We start from the raw sequence: 18,863 nt of genomic DNA, 5'->3' as shown, positions 1-18,863 counted from the left end.
TTTGCAGGAGCTGTATCTGTACAAATCGAGTCTTCTCCCTTAAAAGAAAGGAAGGGGAAGGAAGGGGAAGGAAGGGGAAGGAAGGGGAAGGAAGGGGAAGGAAGGGGAAGGAAGGGGAAGGAAGGGGAAGGAAGGGGAAGGAAGGGGAAGGAAGGGGAAGGAAGGGGAGGGAAGGGGAGGGAAGGGGAGGGAAGGGGAGGGAAGGGGAGGGAAGGGGAGGAAGGGAGGAAGGGGAGGGAAGGGGAGGGAAGGGGAGGGAAGGGGAGGGAAGGGGAAGGGAAGGGAAGGAAGGGGAAGGAAGGGGAAGGAAGGGGAAGGAAGGGAAAGGAAGGGAAAGGAAGGGAAAGGAAGGGAAAGGATGGAAGGGAAAGGATGGAAGGGAAAGGATGGAAGGGAAAGGATGGAAGGGAAAGGATGGAAGGGAAAGGATGGAAGGGAAAGGATGGAAGGGAAAGGATGGAAGGGAAAGGATGGAAGGGAAGGAAAAGGAAAGAAAAATGAGCAGCAGGTTTTATACCTCATGATGTGCAACTGCTGATCCCTTCCAGACAGACAGAATTTCTTTTCCCTGCTCTCTTCCTCCTCCCCATCCACCTCACAAACATTTTCTCATGTTGCTGCACCACTTTCTGCCCTTTTTCAAGGTTTTAGTCCCTCTATTCCAACCAAACCTACCTCAGGCTTAAGTGAAGAGAACTGCAACACAAAGCACCTCATAGAAGGGAGGAAAAAAACCCCTCAGTTGCCCCAAACGACCTGAAGCCAGAACTGGAAGTTTAATAGTTTAAAATATCTCTTTTGCCCATCGTGTTCTGAACCCTGCAGCACTAGGAGTGCACAGCTGCCTCTTGAGTGGCAACCAGAAAGAAAGTGGACACACAGTGTCACCTAGTGGCACCAGAAAAATCACTGGTTTCCAGGAGGAACACTGGTGTTTCATCCCTCTTTTCCCAGGGTCTTTATTAAAATACTCCTTCTTTCCAAACTCCAGCCTTCAGACTCCCATTTTAATGTAAATGACCAAACTTTATTGAAGTTTTTGGAGTTAGCAGGACTGTTAAGAAAGCAGAATATTTTACACCTCAAGTATAGTTAAGAGCTAATTCTCATGAGAATACAGTACAAATAAAAGCTAATATAAAACAGCATCCTCCTTCCACTGTTCAAGATTTACTTGTTTGTAAAATAAATGAAGTCAAGTTTAAAAATGTACTAAGCTTCAATGCTAGCAATCAGAAAGTGTCAGTCTTGAGATGGTTTTATTCCAGAGATTTTTGCAATGCAGCATCATTTCACAGCCATAAGGACAAGATTTAGGGCAGTTTGGTACAAGTAAGATTTCCAAGTTGTTGAAAGGCCTTAAAAATATTATCTGCAGTTTAAAATGAATGATGAACTCATGTAAAAAGAGAAAGAAAACAAAAAAAACCCCAAACAGAACCAAAACCCCACTTCAAATGCATATGAAATGTAAAAGTAATGCCCTGCAGGCTACTGCAGAAGTGTTGGTTTGTCCTCAAAGAGATCTGTCAGCCAGCACAGCTTCTGATATGCACCAAAACACAAGTGTTCCAGCAATGGGCTCACCATTCCAGTTGCACAGAGAAAAATGAAGAGAGCAGGGAGTCTCCAGCTGATCATTGGCAGTTTTCAGAAAGAAAATCACATTGCTCTTGGTTTTAGAGGCTTTAGTTGTTGGATACTAAGCACAAACATAAATGTTTTTATTATTAAAAAAACCCCAACAACCCAGTTGTGCCCTTTCCATGCATTAAAGTGCATTAAGTTTTTCAAGCAGGCCAGAAAGTCCCTTTGGAATTGGTCCCTAAGCACTGCAGTAGCATTTGTAGTGGTAAGAATAGTGTGGTCCAGAATGGTTGTTTCACAGCCTGGTTTGGGGTGAGGACAGTGAAATTCTGTCAGTTGTTAGTGAAGGATGTCCTGAAGCTCAAAAAGGATGAGATGGCAGAAGTATGGAAGAGCTCTGGTCTCATGCTGGGGACAGAGATTACCTGCTGAAGTTATCCCACAGCCCAGATCCTGCTTTCCATGCACCTAAGGATTCTCTTTGCAGGCTTCCAGAATATTTTTCTAGTTGGGATGGTTCCTAGGATTCCCTTAATGTCCACGTGCAGCATAGCATGGAGGACAGCTGTTTGGTAAAGCTACAAATACCACTTCAAAAAGGCCCAGCACCTTGCAGCAAGTTTTCTAGGAAAAAGGCCAATTTATTCTTCATCATCTTCTTCATAGTAACGATTCCTTTTGATCTGTTCTTCCACAGACAAATCCTCCAGATCTTCCCCCTCCCAGAAACCAACATCTTGGGATTTACGGTTCTGGTTGGATGATTCCTTAGCAGTCCCCACATGGGCTAAGCTGGAATGCTTAGGAGAATTAGGTTCAAGGAATTCTTCATTTGGAAGCTCCTGCTCTTCCATCCCATGTTCTTCCTCATCTGTCTCTGCATTCACCTGGCCATTTTCTACAAAATTATGCTCTGCTGTTTTGTCAGGAGACAATTCCTGCTCTTCCTCTACGTTTTTCTCTTCAGCACTCTGGATGTTTCTATTCTCAACCTGCTTTTCTTTTGGCTTTTTGTCTACCAGATCCTCATTTCTTTTCAACACTTCTCTCTCTGCCTTAGTAGGAGAAGGGGAATTCTCAGTTTTATGGCCTTTAACAGACACTGTTCTAAATGAGGCTGCAACTGTAAAGGGACGACTCCTTTCCTTCAGGGAGGAAGATCTTCTTAACTTCTTAAGATCCAGATCCACATCCTCTGGCACATCTGGCTTGGAAAACTCTTCTTCTGGAGGCCATTTGGGTTTGAGTACTTTGATGCTCTCATCTAAGGCACTTCCTTGAATGCTTTGGTCGGATGGAGGTGGCCAGGCAATCCTCAGCTTTTTTGTTTCTGCTGGTTTCTCTTCTCTCTCAGGCAAAGCTGAAGCTTTTGCTTCCATACTTGCTGCCAGAACTCCAACTTTTGCAATCGGAGCATCCTCTACTCCTGGGCTTTGGGGACTTTCTGTTGCATTTACACCATGGAGAGTTTTCTCTGGGGATTCTTCACATTCAGTTTTGCCTGCCCATAATTCCTTGTGTGGTTTGTGTCCAAAGCCTTCATCATAATTGCCTTTAGCTTTGAAGAGCTGATTGAAGTGAGGCTTGCAGTAAATATTCCCACGCAGAGATGCATATGTCCCAAGACTGCTCAAGGAAACATGAAGTCAAACGTTAGCATTCTGTCTCTCAGCCACCAGGATGGCTTTCTACTTTAGTTATGTTACTGAAGAGCTTCAGAGCTTTCCTGAGTTTGTACAGCCCTCTTTCCAACCCTCCAAACTACAAAGCTGGACATTTTTCCCTACATAAAAGGTTTAGAAAGAGATTGCATCAAGTGCAGAAGCCACTGGCAGAGCTAGGGCTCTGTTATCACTCTCTAATTCACTGGATTATGGTTGCCTCCAGCTCAGCTACGCCTGAGCAGCACCTTGCTCAGCTGCAGAAGGGGAAAGTTGCACTCCTGGAGGAAAGGAAAGGAACAAAATGTTTACCTGAGTTTGCTGTTGCAGTAGGAGCAGCGGAAGCAGCTGATGTGGAACACTTGCTGGTTGGCAAAGAGCCTTTCCATTGGGTACACTGTCTTCTGACACCCCACACAGGACTCCTTCACTGGCAACTGAAATTTCTACAGGAAGAAGAGAAAGCTTGTGAGCTGGAAAAATTCCTCCAGGCTTGGTAATGGGCCAAGTTTTGCCCCCAGTGAATTCCCCAGCTGAATGACCACAAGTTGAGCAATGGGTGAGGAGGAACAATGAAAATACCAGAACTCAGTCACAGCTCTCACTGAGCCAGTTGCCAAAAAGCTGTCTAAATCCATTTTTGAAACACCAATTCTTCTTTACAGGAAAATGGTGAGGAAACATTCAGGTAGAATACAGGCAGGATGAGACTTAACCAAATGAAAAAATAGGGTAGAAAAGGAGCTGAAATAACCTCAAAATAAAAGGTAGGGATTGGGAGGGGAAAGGAGTGCAGCTGGCTGCTCAATGGTTTGGCTAAATACTCTCTTTTAAAGAGAAGGAAATAATCTCAGCACAGATGCAGGCAGCAGCAAACACTTCTGACTTCATTTGTGAGCAATTCCATTTCTACCACAAAGAAATTAAACCCAAGTTTTAGGACATGCAGCTCTCAAACTTGACCGAGACTCAAAGTGAGAAGAGCTTTGAGGTTAAAGAGCTACAACTGATTATGTGCTCACCAGGAGAATTTCCTGAGAGTTTGGTTCAAGGGTAAACTTTGACACTTAGGAGTCAAGTGTCACTGCTGTGCTGTATGGCAAAGATTTTGGAATTTTTTTTGCTGAAAGAAAAAGAACTTAGTTAAAAAAGTGGCAGTCTCAGGCTGCATGTTGATTACAACTACTGCAGCAGAAGGGTAAAAAGGTGCCTGTGCTCCATACCCCAGGTCTGCAGAGACACATTGACATTGTAGCTTTTCTGGGACAAAAAATTACCTGCTATAAACTTGCTAAAAAGCTTTAAGAAAAATATGATGCCTAAATAAAAAACAGGAAGATCACAGAAAGAGATAATTACAGCAATTTATTTATAACAGACTAGAAACAATGATTAGGCAATGAAAGTTACAGTATGTGAGGGACAGATTGCTGAAGACAGAGCCAGCTGAAGGTTTGTCACAACCATAAAACCTGCTGCCAATTTAATTCCAGTTTAGTAGGTACTTCAACTTTAAGGCACAGGTTGAAGTTTTTGTAGATTAAAGTTCTAATTACCATGACAGCTTGACCAACCAAAGTTCAGAGTTCCTTTGGCAAAAAAACCCCAAAATCCATCATTTCTAGGAGCTGCCAAAACTTCATACGACTTCTAAATTCTGAGCTGCTGAATGACAACTCAGAAAATGAGAATTTACTCTGCCCCAGGGAGCAAGACAGCAACAATTTGCTTGTCCATTAAAAAGCAACTCTCCCTGGAAGATACTTTTGGTAAGATAACAAGGTGCTGGCACCTGCTTCTGCAATGCACATCCCCATCCAAGAAGAGGAACTTACTTGTTGAACAATGAGCCCTAAGTGTGATGGCATTTTGGGGTGTGAAGAGAAAGAAATTCCTTCCCAGGCATACTACAAGTAGGAGCTACAGGAGGAAGGTGAGGCCCAAGATATTTATATATATATAATAAAAACACTTGAGAGAAGGCTGAGAGTTGAGCTCACAGTAGGAGGGAAGCAGAAGGCAGGAGTAGAGGTTAGGAACCAAGAACAGGAAACAGAAGCTGGAAGAGACAAATAGGAACCTTACATGAATAAACAGCACCTGGGTTTCTATCTCAGCAGTGCAGCATCTAAAGCAGTAAACAAGGTAAAGGACTAAAATGGTTCTAACAATATAAAGAGAGAGCACAGAGGACCAAGACACACGGGTTGTGTTTATCCTGTATGCTGTAAAAGTCTGAGATTACAAAAATTCTCTGGGCAGCTCTCATTTTGCACTCTGGCATCTCCAGACCCCTGGGCAGTAACATCTCCCTGGTCTTCACGAGGTTCCTCTCAAAGATGGGGAAAACAACAAAAGCAGAGTTGTTTCCTCAGGAGTGAGCCAGGAAGTCTGTGGCAGCCCAGGGAACAGGCATCCCAACTCCAGACAGCACATGTGACAAGTACAGTGTGATCAAAATGTTCAATACTGCCATTTGTGTGTCTAATAAGATTAGCAAATGCATTCCTATCCAAGGGGTTCTCCATCTGCTTTGTATCTGATGGTTCCCACTAAAGAAAATGGAACATTAAAGACTTGGCACTGAGAATGCCAAACTTTGTGGAGTCAGTCACCAGAGTGCCCTTCCTGCCCTCCCAACTGCAGTTACCTTGGGAAGAGCTGGAAGAGGAGGCTGGAAGGTCAAATCCCCGCCTCATGAAGTCTCAAGAGTGGTATCAGGACCTCAGGGCCAGCCTCTAGCACTGACTTGACAAGAAGCAAAAGACAAGCCCTGATCCCATCCCCCCCTCAGCCTCCTTTCCCCACAGACAGCACACTCAAGCCACTCAAATCTTGGAAGAAAAACTCTCAGTTCTGAGCAGCTTTTCCCTTTGGAATTCAAGTTCCCTCATGGACACATTTTGAGGAAGGCAGATTAGATATTGACACAGCTACTGCCAGACCCTTTGTGACCACATCAAGGCTTTTCAGTATTAAATAGTTTGTTGTTTGTAACCATCACCAAGGTTTGAGAATTAACAGTTGCTTTACCTTCACTGCTTTGGGTGGAGATGCATCTGTCTGGCCAACTGGTTTAGAACCAAAGTTTTGCTGCTTTGTGCTGACAGGTTTCTGGACTTCTGTCTCTCTCTCCAAGTTTTGTCCAACTAGGGGAACAGAGGAGGAAAAAAAAAATTCTGTAACTTGAAAACCATGCAAGGCTTGTGCTCCTAAGACAGAAATCCTGCCAGCTGAGGGATAACACAGTTTTTCTTGAACATCTCTTATTAAAGCTTTAGATCTAGATATTTAAACATGATTGTTCTACTCCTCTGATTTCCCAGGAAAGTTAAGGTGATTTGTAGAGGAAACTCAGATACAGGGAGCCACTGTCTAACCTCCAGGAACTCTTCTTCATTTCTGCAAAGTGCTCACATGTAAAGCTAAGGCAAGTTTTTATTGGGTCAACTTTATCTTTTGGCAGGACTGATCTTAAGCATCCTACACACAACTGGGCAGCTTCTTTTTTCTTCTTGCTTTGCTCTTGTTGAGGCAGGAGAACAAGTGCTTACCATTGCCATCCTCTAGAAGACCAGAGTGGAAAGACAAGCTGTTCTCACCCCCAGAAACCTGCAAGAGAATATTAGACAATTAACACCTTTCATCTGCTGCAGTCTGAATAGTCATGGCCTGAGGAACACACACAGATTGACCACCCTGGGGGCACATGAAGGTATTTTTTGTGTTGTAAGGCACAAAGCAGAGTCCAGCTGACTGCAGGGAATGTCAGTGATTCCTACCAGGTAGACATTCCCATCATTTTACAGCTCTTGGAATGTTCAGATCATCTGCTGGAGCATTCACACACACACAAACATCACATTTTTGTTCTCTCAAACCCCTGCAGTTTGTACATCTTTATTTATCAATCTTCAGAAATCCTTCTGGATTTCACTGGTGCATGTCCCAGGTTTTCAGGCTTGGGAAGTCCCTGACACCAAGGTCAGGACAAACATGCCTGGACCTATCCTGTTTATCCTCTTTCAGAAACACAACTTTTTAGAAGAGGACTGTGACAAGATTAAGTGCAAATCATCACTCATTCACTCAAGCAACTGAAGTCTGCAAATTCATGAGGTAATGAGGAAAGAAATTACATACATTAACATACTCTGGTTTACTGAAGAAGTGACTAAACATGAGCAAGAAGTGAAATGGTGTGTTCTGAGATAGAAAAATCACATAGCTGAAAAATGACAGAGAAGGTTAGCAAGTTCCTTTTGTTTCCTTTTTGCCAGAGGATTTCCCATTTCTGATAATTTCTCCTCTTAACTTTAATCAAGCTTCTTTCCAAAGCTCATCATGGCATTTCAAAAGGCTCTCAACACAATCCTCTCCTCAGGTTCCTGGACACCTCATCAACCAACTCCACAATTAAAGCCAAACAGAAGAAATTTTATCCCAATCTTCCAGGGATGTCCTGTCATTTAACAGGGGGTCTTTTACTAACATCACCTTCTAGCTAACAACCAGCTGAACATGAATGAAGCTGCTCAGCTGTCAGAGAGGAACAGCTGAAAGAGGAACTGCAACCATTTGGCCTCTTGCCCAAGGAAGGCTGGAAAGCTCTAAAAGCTCTCCTGGCATTAGGCTGCCACGTGTTCAGAATGGCTGGAATACACACTAACCCAATTATTATTCTGCTACTTTTATCCCCTCTGCTGTCCCCAGTTTAGTACACAAATGCTTGAGTGCACTTTATTATCTCTAATTCACAGGGTAATTTAGGCTCAGTTTACAGCTGAAGTTCAAAACCAGGAAAACAAACCCAAACTGGCATTCTCAGTTACCTTAACCAAAATTTAGCCACTAACTGCAGAGGAAACAGTGACAAACTCCTTATGTTTGTGTCACACAAAGCTTCTGGGGTTTTTTTCTGGTGTAGTTTCTTTGGTTTATAGAAAACCAAACAGAATCCACAAACAGAATCCACAAACAGAATCCACAAACAGAATCCACAAACAGAACAAAGACCTAGCTGGGGATCATTTTATAGTTAAGAAAGATGACAAAAGTTTTGTAGGTGGCTTTATCGTTGTCACCAAAAGGGAAGAGTAAACCAGAACCATCTCCTCCCTAAACCATCAGAGGTTTCAGGTTTGGGCAGCTACTGAAGCCATCAGATAACACAGAAGTTTTATCTTGAAGGACTCAGTCACTCTGCAGGCATTTCACTACTGAGAAGCCAGGAAAACTCTCCAAAAAATTCAAAATTTGTCTCTAGGTATTCACAGCTGCTTAGAAGTCTTCCACAGAGACTTGTCAGCTTATGATTCAGGTGCAGTCCAACATAATAAAAATAAATAAATAAAGGAATTCTGCAGCATTTATCTGTCTCAGCTGCTTATCCTCAGTTTCTAATGGTTTGTGGAACATGTCTATCAGCTGTGCTTCTACAGTTCCACTCAAAGTCAAGTCCTTGATCTTCACCAGCATGAGCATCTTACCTTCTCCCCCTCCTGACAGGAACTGGAGTCCTCAAGACTTGGTGGCATATTCTCCTTCTGCTCAGATTTGTAATTCTTGAGTTCACTTTCACTGGCTTGAGTCTCAGTCTATAGAACAAAGCACTTGAAAGGTGACAGGTTCTTTTCCCCTAGAATCTTTTTTTCCTTAGGATCTTTTAAAAAAATGTTTTCCTAATACATACTGAGATAATTAAAGGAAAGGGCATAAAAATCTATCCAGACTTAATGATGTATTTTAATGAAGAAAAAAAGATGGGACTGTGGAATTTTGATATTCTCTATGAAGATAATTCCAGCATTTTCCTAACAATCCCTTTTCTCTACTTCCAGAATCCTGTTGAAAATCAACTCTGTTTCTCCTGCTCAATCCATATTCTCCTTTTCCAGAACCATTAACTTTTCATTTGGCATTATGAATATTTCAAGACAAGCACTATCTGAAGCACTCTGTAACCTAGAAAAATCCAATTTGACATAAAAGCAAATCCTGCTTTTGCTTCAGTGCTACTCAAAACCCTAATTCTGTTACTGACTGAGATTTTTGTTCTTGACAAACCCATTTTCACAAAAGGATCTTTCAGACTTTTTTTTTTTGAAGTGAAACCTCGTGTTTCTTTCACAGGAGACAAGATAATGGGAGGAAGACTCGTGCCTTTCACAAGGCCTCCTCTCTGCAATGAAAGAGAAAAGCAGCCAAATGCCAGCACCAGCATCTTACTGGATTCTGTAGACAAGTCTGGAAAAAAACCAAACCACTTCTGCTAGGTATGTAATTCCCTGGTAGAATTTTAATGTAGAGATCTCTAATATGCTCTGCATCCTCCTTCCCTCTCCTGCCTGCATCACTTGGAATGCTCTAGAAATTCTCACTTTCACTCTAACTAGCCAAGTTTCTGTAACTTTTAATCCAGGCCTAATTACACCACAATGCCCTCAAAATACTTGTTCCCAGGAGAGATGATGCCTTTCCTCTGTAGCACAGATGTGACACCTTTTCAGAGAAGTGCAAACACCACACTGCCATATCAAAAGAGCCCTGAGTGGCTTTGTCAGCAGGAAAGGAGAAAATCCAAGAGCTCTGGGATACAGAAGCACTGCAGACACCACACTGCATAGGGAGGGCTGCCCCAAATCCAAAGAAATTTTGCCAAATGGAACATCCTAAAAGCATCAGGACACTCCAACAGTTGGGGATTGGCAAACAGGAGTCTCAGGAGACATCTATGGTAAAGCTCTTCCCATTAAGACATCATTTAGGGGATCAACCACCACTGTGAGCCACAAACTGGCAAAGGCAAGGTTGCAAACTGAATCCAGGGGAAAAGGGGATGCAGAAATCAGCAATTAGCAGTTAATCAGATTTATTGCACTGGCTGCAATAATTTCTATTCATGCAGTGAAGTTTACTCTGCTTTCCTTCCCAAGGAAATTCCCTTTCCTTGGGAGAATTAAGAGCCACACTGCATATAAAATTGAGAAACCACTTCAGCTGGGTGGAGACTTGTTCTCCTCTGCAAAGATACCCAGGAAGGATACACTCTCCCAAAGCTCAGAGCCATCATTTTTGGCTTTTATTTTCAGTGCAAGTTTCCTAACCTAAAAAGGCTTATCCTCTTAAAATGTATTGCTCTGGTTAATAAAAGTCATACATCAGCAATAAAAGTTCCCATCATTAAGCAAAAGCATCAGTTCCAGCAAATGTCCTTTAACACTTTTTAACCAAACCTTAGATTCTTGCAATCTCTTCAGCTGCACTATTTCACCATGTTTCATTAATTGCTCATTTCCTGATCAAATATCTATGAAATTGGCATGGGTTCATTCCCTTCAAGAGTCTAATTGGACTCAGGATTAATGGGTGAGAAGACAGGAAGGCAGGAAAACTGACTGGAGATCCCAAAGATCTCTGCATGCCAAGACACTGCATGACACTCCAAGTCCCTTCATCCTTTTCTGCCTCAGTTTCCACTGCCTTACAGCTACTGCACAACACAGAGTTGAGTTTGTTGTTATTTTTTAAACAAAACTACAAACAGCCAAACATGCCAGGAGAAAAAGAGGATCAGCTGTGCTTCAGAAGGGCCTCAGAGTTCCTACTTTGGAATTAACTTCAAGATCACTCCAGGAAGATGCAAATACTTATTTCTTCCTGCAACACTTAGAACTTCCTCAGGAACAACTCCTCTGGGCACAAAGTTAATTTCAAAAACCCACTTCTCCACAAGCCCAAAAGCAGACTTACCATGGGCACTGTGGAACTGCCCTGCTTGGACACAGCTGCCTGGTATTTTGCCAGCCTATCCTTGATTGAAGTTTCTGATAAACGAGGCATCTCCAGACTTTTCTTGCTCTCTGCCTTGTCTGGGCTGGGTGCTGGACTGGTATCTGCAAGATGCCCTGAAAAAAAAAACCAAGAATTACATAAATAAAGGGTAACTCTCAGGAACAGACCTGTCTACAGAAAGGTTTTTGCTGTCAGACTGTAGCCAAATAGGTTTAAAAAGCCAGTTCCTGTGACTGCTCTGCTATCTAACTTCCTTCTAGACTGCTCAGGTCTTCAGTAATAATAATTGTTCAATAAAGAATGACAAAAAAATCATACCATTGATTAGCTTGAATGACTAGAAGTTGGATTAATCAATAAGGTCCCTCTTGGGGACAAGGAATTTAAGGAGTTTTTGCCACTCTCTCCAGCATTGCTCAAACCAGGACACGATGTGTCTCACTAAGCAGTGAGACAGAGCATTAGCCACAGCCTGGAAACACCAAAAATTGTAAATGCTTTGTTAGAAAAGTCTCCAAGCACAGAGAACCCACATTTCCTGAGAGGAGAAAGGCAGCTGTAGCTACCCATGCCTGGACAGGGCAGGAGGGATGAGATTTAAAGCAGGACAGAAGACAACATATTGTCTTGTCTGTCTGCTCACCACTTTCTAAATTAGCTTGATTATTAGATGAAGGTCTAGGATTAAGACCCAGGTTAAAAATGGGTTCCACTAACTTGCTGGTGACCTCCTGTGCCTTGGGTTTACTGTGCTGAAGGAACCAAGACTGATTTAAATGTTCCCATGATGTTCCCATGGACTTTACAGATGGAAGATGCCTTCGTTTCCTTCCCCCCCTGAAAGGCAAAAGTCATTTCTATTGTACAAAGTAATTTCATTTTATAAACTAAACCCCAGAATTCAGATGAGGAGCTTTACTGACCTGATGCACTGTGGCTCTTCTCTCCCTGGCCAGCATCAAAGTCCTCAGAAGAGAGGCTGTTTTCAGAAATCCTTCTCCCAACTGCTGTCTTCCTCTGGTCTCTAGGGACCTGAGAGACAAAACCCACCACCTATCAGCTGCCTGGACACAGAGATGGTCACATCTAATCCCCTCAGAGGCACAGGTGTCACTAGCAAATCTGCTTTACTGGAATAAACACGTCTGGCAGGTGACATCCATCTCATCTGACCAACATAAAGTTTGATCACAGAGTACCTGACCCTCTGGAACCTGGAATCACTTGAAGAGGTCAGTAGCTACCCTGTGACAGGTTACCTTTGTGGGAAGGTCAGATATAAAGGCACAAAATTTCAGTTGAGATTTGTTTTCCTTTCCATTTCTTTTCTTCAAAGTCGTTTTATGAAGATTTAAAATCAGAAAAAAAAGAAAAAAGGATGAAATGAGTGAGATATCAACAATTTGCATTTATTTTCAGCAACGGAAAGAATAATAAATACAATTGTTAAAGTTACTGAAGTAAAATAACCTAGCTAGTTATTTGTTTTGGTAGCTCATATATTTGCCAAATAATTCCCTAATTAGGTCTGATAAGGCTGAAACAGGAAAGTGCTAGAGATAAATATTCTCAGATCTCCAGGATAATCACTGCATGGCTGCAGTGCTGGTCAGGGCATTCTGGAGCCCTGCTGCACTGGTTGGCTCCATCAGATTTGATACTCATTTGTTGAGACCAACTTCCCAGAATCTTAGGGCTCAATAAAAGAAATTATGAAAAGCAATTTCAGCAGCTTTGATAAATGCTCCTGAAGTGCAGAGTTCAGTTTGACTTCATCAAGCCATGAGGTCCTCCCAGCTGAAGGTCAGTCTATAAGATACTGGAAGGTGATAGATCTTTGTTCTCTCCCTGGGAAGAGTTAAATCACAATCCAGTTGGAAATGAAGTCTGAGGCTAATGCAGGGAAAAAGGCAGATTTGGCAAGATGCTCCAGCCACACAGTCTCCCCACCCCCCAACTTCTAACAAGTTGCTTATTTGCTGGTCACCAAACTGAAGCAAATTCCAAAGTTTTACTTTAACAGGACTGCACTGTAAGATAATCACTGTGCAAAATCAGTCTCCTTTGGCATACAAATCAGCAGCTTCACTGGGAAAGGAAAATGCAGCTGGAAAAGCTCTTTTTCCATTAGCATGGGAAATATTTTCTATTTCTGTGGTTTAAGACTTCAGTAACTTTTCTTACTGGAAAAGAGCTTAGCTATGACAAGTCTTTTCCTTCTATTGAGTGTGTTGATAGGTTCAGTTTGGGAGTGTCTGCACACTTGCAAGGACTTGCAAATTCCCCACTCTGTGCACACTGTCCTTAGATGATTCTTATTCAGTCTCAGCTTCAGTGTCACCTTCAGAAGTCTGAAGTTCTTACAGCTCAAAAATTTGCTCCTCAAAGGGTCCAGCTTTTGATTGCTGTACAAAGATCCATTACAGGCAGAATAACCCCAGAGAAAAAAAAAAAATCCACAAAGGGAAGATGAAGGAGTTCTCCTGTTACCATTAACAGACTGACCAACCAGAGGTAATCAGGGTGATTATGGTTCAGGGAAGGTAACACCTTTTGCATGAAGAAATCCCCAACTCTCAACCTTATGCCTGTGCTGCTCAGTTCCATTTACAGTTCCCATGGCACAGCTTCTGCTGCTTGCAAAAGGAGATAAAATCCTCCTCCTGTCTGGAAACCCCCAAGGTTCTAAGACAAAAGAGGTGAGTGCAAAGGTACCACAAACAGAGTTAGCAGTGTTTTGCCTGGGGCACAAAGAGTTGTTGGGCAAAAGACCAAATAAAAGTTACACCTATTTTATTCTATATTAACTGTGTCAAATGTGACCTGCACATGAGGCTACACAAGGCTGTGTTTGCCTTAAAGAAAAAAAAAAAAAACAACAAACACAAAAGAGCCACCAACCAACTTGGAGACAACTTTGTAAGAAATTCTGCAGATCTGTTTGTTCTCTCTCCTGATCTTCCCTGTGTCTGCTTCTGTTATCACTTCCAGGAAGAGTTCTTCAAATTGATAAAAGATCTGATGTTGTCTTGAACCAATCCAGACTGACATGCCTGCCTCTAATGTACTTGGAACATTTTTTTTTCCATGAATATACAAGAAAAAAAAAAAATCTGTTTTGTATCTCAATTGCAGAAGACAAAGCAAGATCTGAACGAATCAGCTGGGAGGTTTTGCTTATAACCCAGAAAATGAGAATCAGTTTGTCTGGAGTGGGTGACAGAGTCAGGAAATCCAGGCTCTCATCTGGATTCTTGCCACATTCTTACCCAGCAACTAGGCAAGTCATTTTATCTTTGTGAAGTTACTGCCATGGGGCTTCTTAGCTTATACAGATGTTTTGTCAGCACTTCCACCATAAGCCTGAAGTAAATAGCAAGGAAAATTCCTCTCTCTCAGCTGAAGCCTGGCTTGCACTTAAACCAGAGGCTTAGCAATGGACAGAGTTCAGGAAAATCATGAAGAGGCAACTGCAGAGCTTCCAAACTCACCCCAGTGCTGTAGTTGCTTCCTACCTTAGTGAAAAAAAAAATCTGTGTCCTCATAGCCCCAAGGATCTGCATTGTACAGGACTGCATGATATCATCCTCCAGCCCCCAGATAAATTCCCAGAAATCTGACAATAGTGCTTTCTAATTACAAAGGCACCCCCTCCCCCCCAGACACTTACAACACTTTAGAACCCTTTGTGCTTTTTCTCTTGGAAAATTAAAAAGTAACCAGATGAACTTGGAACAGAGTTCCATCATTTTAACCTGACCTGCATAGTTTCATACCTACAGTCTGGTGTTTACTGTTCAATGGCTTTCCAGCAATATCTGAACTAAGCTTGATAGAAATATCAGCTCCATATTCAGTCAGCTTCCCAACTATTTATTCCCCAGGCTAAGATAGAGTTACTTGGAGCCCATCTGCCAAACGGGACTTCCCTGCAGAATCCTGACTGATTAATCCCGAGGCAGGAATTCAGAGAATTGCTCTTGGGAGAGCACCACCCTTCAGTGGATGTGATGGTAAGGGCAGCTCTCAGATCACGATTAAGACTGCCAAAAAACCCTAAAAAAATCAGTTTTGAAACTACTACACCCAGACCCAACCCGGGCTTTATCACCGGGGTGCTCCTCTGAAGCCTTTCACTGTCACAGATTTCAACAACTTTTGTATAAAATTTGTTTGGTTTACTTAATACCGAAAGAAACCCTCCCGCAGGAAAACAAAGCCAGGAGTAGGGGAAACTATGAGAAAGCTGGAAAATCCACCAGCATCAAGGCCTCAGGACTGTGTTGCAAGTCACTCGCATATGCAACTCATTTGCTAGTTAGGCAATTCTCCCCGGGGACACCAGGCTGCAGTCCACATGCAGGATCAGATTTCATGAGCAGTTGTAGGAAAATGCAAACCCTCTGCATTTGCAAGTCAAAACCAGTGAAGGCAGGAGCTATCTCTGCTTAGTTTTCCTTCCCCTAAGGATTTTTTTTTTTCCCTTTTTTTTCGGGAAGAAACTTTTGTTAAGACACCGAGAGCAGAGGAAGGGACAGAAGGGAATGTTTCACAGGATTTACATCTCTCTGTACGTGCCTCTGTGTGACTCACATACTGATAGGTACACATAAAACCCCTCCTAACTCTGGCACGATTTCCAGCTCAGCTGCAACCACCCCAGATTGCTGAGCTCACTTCTTTACTTTTATATATATTTACATTTTACACACTTCATCTTAATCGTCAGCCAAGATACAAACGGTGCAAACTTGCTTTTTAAAAAACCATCTTCATGAATTCCACACTTATTTCCCTCTCTCAAACTGCACCCCTTTCACTGAAACAACTTCCAACTAAACCCCAATGAATACAATTATTTCCAGAGTCAATAGTTCAGAGCCACTCCCTCCGGGCACTTTTCCTGATGCCCCAGAGGCAGCAGAGTCGGAATTTCTCTGAAGATTTGCAGGGACAGAGCCTTACCTTGGGCTGAGCCGCTTCACCCTTTTCAAACATCATCTTCAGCTTGGTGAGGGGGACGTTGTATTTCTCGATCTTCCCCGCAGGCTCCGCGTTTTCGCTGCTTTCGGGTTTTTCCACCTCTCGGGGCTCTCGCAGACAGTTTTCCATGGTACCACTCTGGGATGAGTGGACTTTCAACTTTCTGCTGTCCCCACCGGGGCCCTGCAAGTGGCAAGGGATGCTGGAACAGCTCTGGGGCTCAGATGTGGCACCAGCCCCCGGGTTTTGCTCCACTTCTGGGGGAGAAACTGGACCGGTCCCGGTTCCCTTGTGCCGAACCTTAGCACAGCCGCTCCGGAGCGTTTCCTTCCCAAACTCTGTTCCCAGCACTGGATTCTCCCACTTTTTCTTCAGTACACTCAGATTCCCTCTTTTAAAATGAGGGGGAAGATTTTCTGCGTTCTACAAAGAAGGGAAAAAAAAAAAAAAAAGTTAATTCCAGTTCTATGTCTGCTGAAGCATTAAAGCACTTCCTTTCTATGCCAGAGGAAGTTAAAGGCTCAGTCCTGAGCTCAGCTCCCTGCTTTCTCAACCAGCTGTGAATGGTTACAACTGTGCCGCATGCAGAAAGCATCCAGGATAGGAAAGGAAGGAGGGGGGAGAAGAGAAAAGTCAGGAGCTAAAGCAGGAAGTGAGCAAACAGGATGATGGCCTTATAAGGGAAAAGGGAGTCGAGGTTTAATGAGTTAAATGACACACAAAAGGCTTCAATCTACACATCAAGGAAAAAGGGACCAAAAATCCACACAAGGGTCTCTAGTCCTAGAACAAACAAGAGCAGAAGGAGCCCCATGAGGAATGGGGGGTCTGCCAAATGTTGCAGTGTCTTCCAGCTGGTCCAGAAGACAACAATCAGTAGGCCTTCCAAAAAGCTCCAGCTCAGCTTTCAGAAAGCACTACTTTTTGGGAGGTAGGTATTCCTCCTCTCAGTCAACAGCAGCCTTTTAGTTAACAAGAGATCTGTCTTCAGTGTTTCATCCCATGTATTGTCAGGCTTAAGCCAAGCACTGACAACAAAAGTCTTTTTGCTCCTGTTTATAAACCCCACATCATTTGCTGGAATTTTCCACCTCTTTCCCACCAAACACTGACAGCTCTCAGCAGGATGCACACACACACAACTCACAAGCACTGCCTTACCAGTCAGATGGTACAACATGGAGCAGCAGTACTTCTCCTGTTTAAATCATTTCAGCCTAGTTTTGCTTACAAGTAATTATTTCTCCCCAGAGTAACAGACCAGCCCAAGTTGGAGTCATTCAAATCTCATACCTGCCACCAGTGCATTTTTGCCATCTTTCCCTTATGGAGACCACTGTGCATCAAACTTCCTGCGAGTGGAACAGGTCTGCCAGGCTTACAGGAATTAAGATGGATTAGCAGCTATATTGGGATTTAAGTCTCTCACCCTATTACTCTTCTGGTCACATTTTGAACACTGCTTTGTAAATTAACTTGAATCTATCTAGACTTCAAAAATATCACCTTGTTTGCTGACTGTACCTGAAAGAAAGTACTGAATTTATAAGGCAAATGTTGTAACAGAAGTACTCAAAATAGAGTGCAGCAGGAACACCTCTGGAACTGACACCTATGGAGGCCCAATATATATTCCATAACACAAGTCATTCTTCCTTGGGGTTTGCCTGTTCCCTGATCATGTTGGCAATGAAAAAAAATGAAGAGTAATTTTTAGAGTGCTTATTTTACCACATCTATATCCCAAACAGAAAAAGAGTAAGTTGCCAAGCACTCAAGAGATTGAGGCAGCATGGTCTAGCAAAGACTCACCCAAATATCCTGAAAATATTGACAGTCTTTTTAAATAAAAATTCATCTGAGGAACAGCTTATACAAAGGCCTGCAGTCTGGGTTCCTGGTATGAAACCAGGGCCCCTGACCCCAGAACAGCAAGGGCAATGTCATTTACAGAAGGGAATGTGAGGCTGCAACAAAGCCAGGCAGGATGGCTCTCCCTCATCCAGGGGCATTTTGAACCCTGTAAGCCACTTCAGAGCAGATCCTCCTTAATGGATTCTCCAGCTATCAAAAATATACAGGTTGGATTTCAGAGAGGCTGGCAGCTCCTTGAAGCAGACTTTTAAATTTAGTTAAGAAAGGAAAAGGTTCCACACAACTGCCTCCAGCTAAGAAGGAGGAGATGGATGTTCATGTGTTGTGGTTAATTCATTTTGCCTTTTGCTCAGGAGCAAATTGGTGATTCAGCACATGGCTTTGGGCAAGGAACTTCCTTTTCTTTCATTCACATTGGGAAAGGGTAGGGAGAAGGAGTGGAAAGCAAGCACTATGGCTAAGCCAAGTTTTCTGTAGGAAACAGGGCAGCAACTTGGCTATTGCAAAAATCATCTGGGACAGAAATGTGGAGTGAGGGGATCAGCTCTGATTGCAGGTTGGTTCTTACTGCCTAGGAAACAAATACATACACTTCTTCTTTTCTCAGCAGTGGCTTCTTCAGCTGCTTTCTGATACCTTTGAGAGAGAGAAAAGAGAGAGAAAAACCCCACAGTTTTTAACCAGAACACTGAATGCTCTTGAAGACAGCTGAGCTTCCCCCCCCCCCCATCAAGAATTCTGTGCACTTCCCAAAACCTGTCAAATAAAACTAGAGGCAAATAGTCCCAGAACAATGCAAAGTGACAGACACATTTTAAGTCTTCCAGTTTACAGTAACAACATACATTCATATTTTTCATTACCTAAGCACTCTGATTCTCAAATACAAACCATTTACCTTGAAATAGCTGCATTGTTTCTGTCACCCAGCTGTCTGCTGTGCCTCCTTTGCAGGAATAACTC

General features: G+C 42.9%; 1 protein-coding gene across 2 annotated transcripts; it reads right to left on the bottom strand.

Annotated features, from left to right (window-relative positions):
- Positions 1–1,022: 1,022 nt before the first annotated feature.
- On the bottom strand, positions 1,023–18,538 carry LIMA1 (LIM domain and actin binding 1). Of its 2 annotated transcripts, XM_030468188.1 has the most exons (9): positions 18,491–18,538; positions 16,008–16,448; positions 11,966–12,074; positions 11,001–11,155; positions 8,738–8,845; positions 6,803–6,860; positions 6,282–6,397; positions 3,561–3,694; positions 1,023–3,213 (listed from the first exon to the last, which is right to left on the bottom strand). In XM_030468188.1, exons 2-9 carry the CDS (start codon positions 16,152–16,154, stop codon positions 2,229–2,231), a joined length of 1,812 nt encoding a protein of 603 aa, XP_030324048.1. In that variant the 5' UTR covers positions 16,155–16,448; positions 18,491–18,538; the 3' UTR covers positions 1,023–2,228. The 2 variants fall into 2 exon arrangements, with proteins under 2 accessions (XP_030324048.1, XP_030324047.1); XM_030468187.1 differs by lacking the exons at positions 8,738–8,845; positions 18,491–18,538 and having other exon boundaries at positions 16,008–16,243.
- Between the last annotated feature and the right edge of the window lie 325 nt (positions 18,539–18,863).

The sequence above is a fragment of the Calypte anna genome, chromosome 33, assembly GCF_003957555.1.
Source record: "Calypte anna isolate BGI_N300 chromosome 33, bCalAnn1_v1.p, whole genome shotgun sequence".
Lineage (NCBI taxonomy): Eukaryota > Metazoa > Chordata > Aves > Apodiformes > Trochilidae > Calypte > Calypte anna.
The sequence above is the reverse complement of the archived record's forward strand: the minus strand, read 5'-3'. Positions and strand labels throughout refer to the sequence as shown.